Source organism: Montipora foliosa, chromosome 7 (assembly GCF_036669935.1).
Source record: "Montipora foliosa isolate CH-2021 chromosome 7, ASM3666993v2, whole genome shotgun sequence".
Taxonomy (NCBI): domain Eukaryota; kingdom Metazoa; phylum Cnidaria; class Anthozoa; order Scleractinia; family Acroporidae; genus Montipora; species Montipora foliosa.
Genome location: NC_090875.1, coordinates 38,160,973 through 38,168,472, shown reverse-complemented (window position 1 = coordinate 38,168,472; position 7,500 = coordinate 38,160,973). Strand labels below are relative to the sequence as shown.

The following is a 7,500-nucleotide window of genomic DNA, read 5'->3' as shown; positions in this document are numbered from 1 at the left end:
ACGTATTGTCCTTGATCTAGCTGCCAAACCCCACGTTTTTAGGTTCTTTATGACAGTGGAAGCTTCGGCGTAACACAAAGTAATATTCATTATATAGAACAACTCCGGACAAAGGCGACGTTTGATTTCATAGATTGATTTGCTGTGTAAACTGACGCCAATTGGCTCTTAATTCACACTATATTCAATGTTACAGCGTTGACAATGTGTTTCCTCTTCTTCTTCTTTCAGAGCTCAGAAGAATTCTTAGTAAGTATTGTTATTTTGTATCAAAAATGTGATGTCTCTAAATTTTTTTCAACTCATTGTGGAAGGTAGAGGGTGTCCTGAGTTTCTGGACGCTGAGAGTTTGCGTGGTATTTGGTTTTATCACGAGATGGTTATGACATGGATGTGTTCAGGACCATTTCCGTATTTCCGTTAACTAAAAAGTGTAACAATACGTATCATTTTTTAGTTGTTTAACTGTTTAAGTTTAACTGAACTACATTAGTATATCACACGTTCATTACGTGATACTTAAATGAAGAAAACCACGTACGTTAAAGGATCTTACCATCCCCCCCCCTCCCCTCCCCCTTCCTCTCCCTCATATCTTGTTCGGATTGCGCTCCTTTCTCTCCCTTTTTGGTTTCTCTATTTTACGTAATGTTATTTCGCTTGGGTCAAATGTTATTCAGTCTTGTTATGTTGATTTCTGGAACCTTTGAATACACTCATGGTTCTGCGAATATGTGTGTGATCTGTGTTGAATGAACCAGTTGAGCTCCAGTGCGTGACGGAAAGAACATAGATTGCCTTATTAAATTATAACTAATCAAAGAGGCTACTTGTAGCCTACACTTTCTTTGAAGGATTTTTAGCCGTTTCCTTTTAAATCCACCTTCTTTCAGTGTTTCTTTGTGTGAAAATATCTTGCTCAGTACGTGCTATTGTCGTTTTCCTATTTACTGCGATTTCTGCTTGGTCCGCGGTTGTTATCTCCTACCTGTTTCATATCCGGTTCAATTCCATAGTGCGAAATCCAAAGTCCACATTGCGTGAGGCAGTGTGGCCCAGTGGTTAGGGTGCTTGCCTTAAGATCCGGAGGTCCCGGGTTCAAGACCCGCTCTGACCACTCGTTGAATTTGATCCTGGTAGACCCTGGTTCAACTTCCCAGCTGCACTTGTAAATAGCCAACTGGTCAGCCAGTTGGGATTCTTAACAGTTGTTGTTGTTGTGTTCTGTTGTTTCCTTGATTGTTTCATTGGCCCTGAAAAGCCCCTATGGGGAGCGGTCAATTAAGTATGTATGTGTGTATGTATATGTATGTGACCTAACCATAGAGTTAAGTGCAATCGTAGAATAGCTGTTTACATTTGAAACAACGAGGAAAATAATACATGAAGTGAATCATATTATACTGCAGATATGAAATCAAGTAAAGCTGTGATCCTCGCAGCTATGAAAGCAATTTTTAGCAATTGCTTATACAAGCCTGAAAAATTTAGGACTTCAATGGGGTTTGAAGCCGTGCCCTCGCGATACAGATGCGACGCTCTGACCAAGTCAGCTATGCAGCCACTGACGTTGGGAGCTGATCATTTGCGGGTTCAAATGTTCCCGTGATGAATAAATCACGACCGCTTAGCAGACGAACAAGAGTACTTAGATAACGTTTTCAGTAAGAACAACTACAACTGCGACTTCTTTACACGCAAAGCTTACCGTACAATGCCAAACGCAACAAACACTAACCTGACACCTACCACCACAGTGACTTACCCTACATCAAAGGAACCTTTCTGATTATCGCAAGGATCCTACAGCCTTACAACACCCGTGTTCCTTACAGACCCATCACTATTTTACGTAAACTACTAACGTCAAAGAGAAAGACCAACCTTAGGACAGCTAAGGACAGACAAGAAGTTGCGACTGCCTTAAGGGCCTTAGCCTCTTAACCCCCCCCCCCCCCCCTCCCCCAATTTCAAGCCAAAAAAAATGAAAATTGAAAAAAAAAAAAAAAACAATAATAATAATTTAAAAACCCGCAGGAGGTAAAAAAAAAAGAAAACTAACAGAAGGAAAAACAAAACAAAATGAGCAAAGCATTAAGACAAACAGTATTTAGGCTGGGATACATGTATTAAGTTATGATACGTATCAAATAACAGATAAGAAGTAAAATATCTGTCATTTTACGGTTGATCCACGTTTTAAGATTTCAAAATTGTCTGGCAGAGAATTCTCTAAGAACCCCCTACATGTTAGCCTCTATGCTGCTTGCTTGTTAGCCCCCCAATACAAAATACGCTCCGCCGTCCCTGTGAGACCGGCAGAAATTTGAACGCTAGACTGACTGGTCACAAACGAGCGACGACGAACGGTGACATCAGCAATAACATTGGTGAACACCATCCACAGACAAACCACAGAATCGACTTGGACTCTGCTGTATGTGTCAACGGCTCTAACTACTACCACCGGATCCTACTGGAGAGCTGGTTTACTGACTTAGAACAGACACGAATAAACCGATGCCTACACCTTCGCGCACCCTACAAATGACTCATCGACGACATCAACAACAGACACAACATCACATCACATTACTGCCTAACGTATTCATCTGGGCTCAACTGGCAGTCGACCAATAACATCACGAATAAGTTGACAAGTGAGATCTACGACCGGTGTTGTTATAGTAGGGACCTTACGAAAGGACGACGAGAACGCCGACGCCGACGTTGACCAGAGGAAACCCCGCACTACGCACGCGCAATACGGTCAGCCTCGGTTTCGTCACGTTCTGCCCCGTCGGCCCGAACGTGAAAATCCTACATCTGCCGTCCTGTGGAGAACGTCATTGTATTTGCATCTATTTCTTTAGAAAATGTCACGGTAAATGCATTTCTCACTCGATTTTGACCTTCCGAAATTATAGATAAACCTGAAATATTATTTTTACGTGGTTTTTATCTGCTCAAATTCAGCAGCCATTCGATGAAGTGGACATACGATCACAACGTTATTTTTGTTCGCGAAATCCTCCTCCAGTCGCCATGGCTTTACAGGTACGGGACAACAGAGAGAGGAGAAGTGTGGTCAAGGATTGCCGACAATTTGAATGCCATGGAAAAACCAAGCTTTAAAGTCACTCAGAGGTCAGTTAGAGACAGGTATTCACACATGGAAAAAAGCCACAAGATGAAAGTCGCACACGAGGAGCGCGCAAGTGGGATTTCCCCAGAAGAATCTGAAGTTGATCAGGCGATGGAAGAAATAATTCAGCTCTTCGAAGACCGTGACCGGGAGAACGAGAAACTGTCGGACGAAAAGAAGAAGAAAGCAGAAGAAGATGTGACTAAAGCAGAAGAAATGAGAAGGCAATCTCTGGAGACCTTTAAGGAAACCCAAAAAAGGAAGGAGAGTGAAACGCCACCAAATAAGAAACGAGCCAGTGGCTCTGACACAATGAATTACTTGAAAGAGATAAGTGAAGTGGAAAGGAAACGACGAGCAGAAAAGTTAGAATTGAGGCGAAAGGAAATGGAGAAACAGAGTGATTTACAAAGGGAAGAGCTGAAAATGAGGAAGCAAGAGCTAGATGACAAACGAAACTAAAATGAAGCCAAGCATCAACTGATGATGATGCAACAACAGCAGTTACAGCTACTGATGCAACAGCAACAACAGCAATCTACTGTTATGATGGCTCTCCTGGAGAAGGCACTTGCTGCCAAGAAGTAATGCTTATTGACCTTAATACTTAGTTTGTTGCACATGTTGACAGTTATGATGTTACATTTTTTATTGGTCACTGTTCATAAAGTTTTCTATATTGACCACAATAATTTTATTATTTTTTTTATTGGGCCACAAAATTTATACGGATTCTTTTTATATTGGCACCAACGGTATTTTTACAAAGCTTATATAAATCAACGTTGCCATTAAATATCAGGAACTGACCATTAAACTTGTGTGTCTGTGTGTCTCTGTTGGGGAAGGGGGGGGGGGGAGAGACTTACCAAGCAGTGTGCAGAGCTAGATTAACTGTTCTTGCTTCATTTTTCCTTCCAATACTCTGATGTCTGTATGTTCTGCTAGTAGTCTTTTTTTGACATTTTGGGGCCAATGTCCAATGTTTGAATTCTTTCATGAAGAGATGACTTCCCAAAAAGGATGAAGCTTTCCTGAGTTCAATCAAATGATTTTTAACATTATTGCCAATCATGGAATGCCAACTGTTTACAGGTTAGACATGTATTTTGATCACCTAAGAAAAAGTTTTCAGGTATCGCAATTAACTGAAATTCTTGATAGCTTGATCTTTTATGGATTACTTATTAAATGACTGGCACCTTTAAATGGTCCTTGTAACTGATGTCGTAAGGGATAGGCAGGGTCCCCATACATACACAAAATGTCCCCATTTCGTTTGTAAGAGTACTGCTGAAGTTGATTTAGTAAACCCGACATCCTAAGCATTGAACTGTCATGCCTCTTGCCCTCAACTGGCCCATATAAATAAGCTATCAATCCATTGGTTGCTGCTACACTCTGGAATTTTATAGCATGAATTTTCTTGTGCCCGTTGTGGAGCACTCTCTGGTTTTTTCCCGGATGTGAGATAGGTCTGACTGTTCCATCCACAAAAGCCCAGCAACTTTCTAGGGCAGCAGGTCTATCGTGCTAAATTTGCACGAGAAAGCCATGGCTGGTTAAGATCAAAGAACAAATGGCGCCATCTCTCATAAATAAAGTTCATAACATTGTTTGTAATCATACAGATTTGAGGTATAGGCCGCGAAAACAAAGGAACCATATCAGCATAACGGCATGGATAAGAAAACCACTTTAAGAACATCGCAAGTGCCTCAACTTATCAACAACAAGGCCATTGTAGCACTCGATTTCATCTGGCAAGTCCAAGACCTCAGTCAGCCTATAGATGTCGTTTCTGAAAAACCTGAAGTTCGTTTGACATTCATCATCGCACAAATTATCGATATCGAAGCATCGCTCTCCACATGGTATTTAAGGATTCTTTCGCTTGTTCAAGTCGTACAATTAAGAGAACAAACTCCTCATGGCTCAAGAACTTGAAGTGGTGAGCTAATAACAGAGTTTCCCGAATTCTTGACATTTCATACCGTAAGGAAAAAATGGCCGACCACTTCGACGGCAACGGCAACGTCTCGACCCAGTCCCCTGGGGTTGACGTCGGCGTTCTGGTTGTCCTTTCGTAAGGTCCCTAGTATCTACTGACGTTACACAAATCACTTGACTTTGTTTTTACGAGACATCTGGTTTGTCTCTTCTACTGGGCAAACCTGCCCAGAGGGAAGGAGCACGAACGGGACTCGAGGTCCTATACGTGGTGCTCCACCCTACCCTATCCAGACCAGAAAGAAAAGACCACAACACCGGGAACTACATGCCCTACTCTTTACGACAAGTGTGCGGGTTCTTTTACGTCCCACAGGATTATGAACATTGAAGGGTTGTGAGACGGGATCTCCGGCTTATCGTCCTTATCCGAGAATACTAGAGAGTCTAACCATTTGCAGATGTAATTACAAAGGCAGCACTTTCTCCTCAGTTATTTAAAGACCGTGAGTGTTGGTCCGGCCGGAGTTGAACTCACGACCTCCCGCGTGACAGCCCGGTGCTCAACCAACTAAGCTACTGGTGCGCGGTGAAGATGACTTCCACTCAGGTTGTCGAAACATCAGTCAATCTCCTCTTAAACAGTCACCAGGACGATCGTACTTTGCTTAATCATGATATTTCTTATATCATGTTTAATTTTATAATAGTTAGATCTTTAATAGCTTCTGCCAAGTGAGCTTAGACTGGAGGAGGAGGCACGATTTGAAACTTTGTAACCTTAAAGCTTGTCACTCAGACAGTCCCGGATTGACTTGAAGTACTGAGAGTGAGATTTTATTAAGGTGTTATAGATTTGCATTGCAGTAGTAGAGTCATATGCGTTTTAAGGTAACTATATGTACCTCGTACTCATGTGTCCTTGTGTTCAGACCAAGCGAGCCCCTCGGGTATAGTAACACCCTAGGATTTTGTAAGATCAACTCTCCTGATAGATTTCTCATTAAACTTATTGTAAATCTTGCCACACTGAATACTGAATTTGTCTTTATCATTTTCTCGGTTTATGTCACATTTAAACCTTTTCGTTTTCAGTTTACATTCAAACTTCATTTTTTTGTCTGGTAGCCAACAATTGAGGTTCTGAGTTTGGCTGTTATTGCTAGTAAGCTAGGCTAACGTCATCAGCAAACATCGTTTAGGAGGGAGCCCGAAAACTGCTTGAATTTTTGAGGCTTTCGTTTCACAGCTGCTAAAGTAGCGCTCATAACTGCGAAAGTCAGCCACCATCTTTGCCTAAAGTCTAAGGAAGCTAGGAAGGAAGTTACGTCGGCTGTAGAGTAAGCCAAACCCGGCTACTTCTCCAAATTTTTCACAGAAGTGAAGAAAAACTAGCGTAATTTGGAAGCTATTTAATAAGTAATAAAGCAAATACTCCTTGTATAATAACCAAAACTAATCCTAACCTAACCCTAATTTTTCTCGAGCTTCATTTAGGCTCCACAAAAAGTTTCTTTAATTCATCTGAGTGCGTATTCAACCTAGGGAAAATGAGGATCAACAATTTAACCTTGCTCAAAATGAATTCAACCTGAGAACGGATTTCACTGGTAACAGCTACTTCTTGAAGAAGTGAAGAGAAACAAGCGTAATTTGGAAGCTATCAGTCAATAGAGCAAATACTCCAACAACTAGCACAAGAGCATCGGTTCTCATCTCATCTCCTGAGAGGGAGCCCGCAAGCTGCAAGAATTTTTCAAGCTTTCATTTCCGGCGCTGCTGCTAAAGTAGCGCTCATAATTGCCACAGTCAGCCCCAAGTCGAGGCAAGTTAGAAACGAAGTGCAAAAAAGCTATCGTAATTTGAAAGCTATTCAATGAAACAAATACTCCAACAGTACTCAAGAGCATCGGTTCTCTCGACAGAGACTACGGCAATCTTGTACTGACTGATAAGGAGAATAGCAGTCTGATGAATTGATATTTTGCTCTGATTCAAGAAAAGCTAGCATCAGCAGTACCCTCCACAAGCACTAGCCTTTGCCATCCGCTCGTTGCAGAGCTCACGATCTCCTAGGCTGCTCGTACCCAGCTTTAATACTAGAGATATGAACGATTCACCCGCTTTTATAGGTTTCATTTTATGAAAAACAGCTAACTTCAGTAAACACATTGTTTCAGAGCTGAAACAGGCGGACCTGGAGTAACATATAAAAACAAAATACGCCCCTTACCGTGGCCACCCAACAAACTTTCACATTCGACAATTACGTGTAAGTACGTCAACTCAACAACCTATAGCTATGCAACGATGTTAAACTTACAACTGTGCGAACTTTGCAAGGATGCGTGACTGTCAACCAAATTCACAAATCCTGATTGGCGGACAATTTGTAAAAGAAACTT

The 7,500-nt window shown here is 41.6% G+C and overlaps 1 protein-coding gene across 6 annotated transcripts in view; it reads left to right on the top strand.

The window, feature by feature from the left end:
* LOC138009470 (uncharacterized) overlaps nt 1-7,500 on the top strand; it is a 210,653-nt gene that overhangs the window by 118,526 nt on the left and 84,627 nt on the right. For all 6 annotated transcript variants that reach the window (XR_011124400.1, XR_011124399.1, XR_011124401.1 and 3 more), the window contains one exon: nt 232-249. Coding sequence is in view for 1 of the 6 variants with exons in the window: in XM_068856497.1 (XP_068712598.1) it covers nt 232-249 (18 nt within the window). In the remaining 5 variants the exon portion in view is untranslated. The remainder of the gene's footprint in view (nt 1-231; nt 250-7,500) is intronic.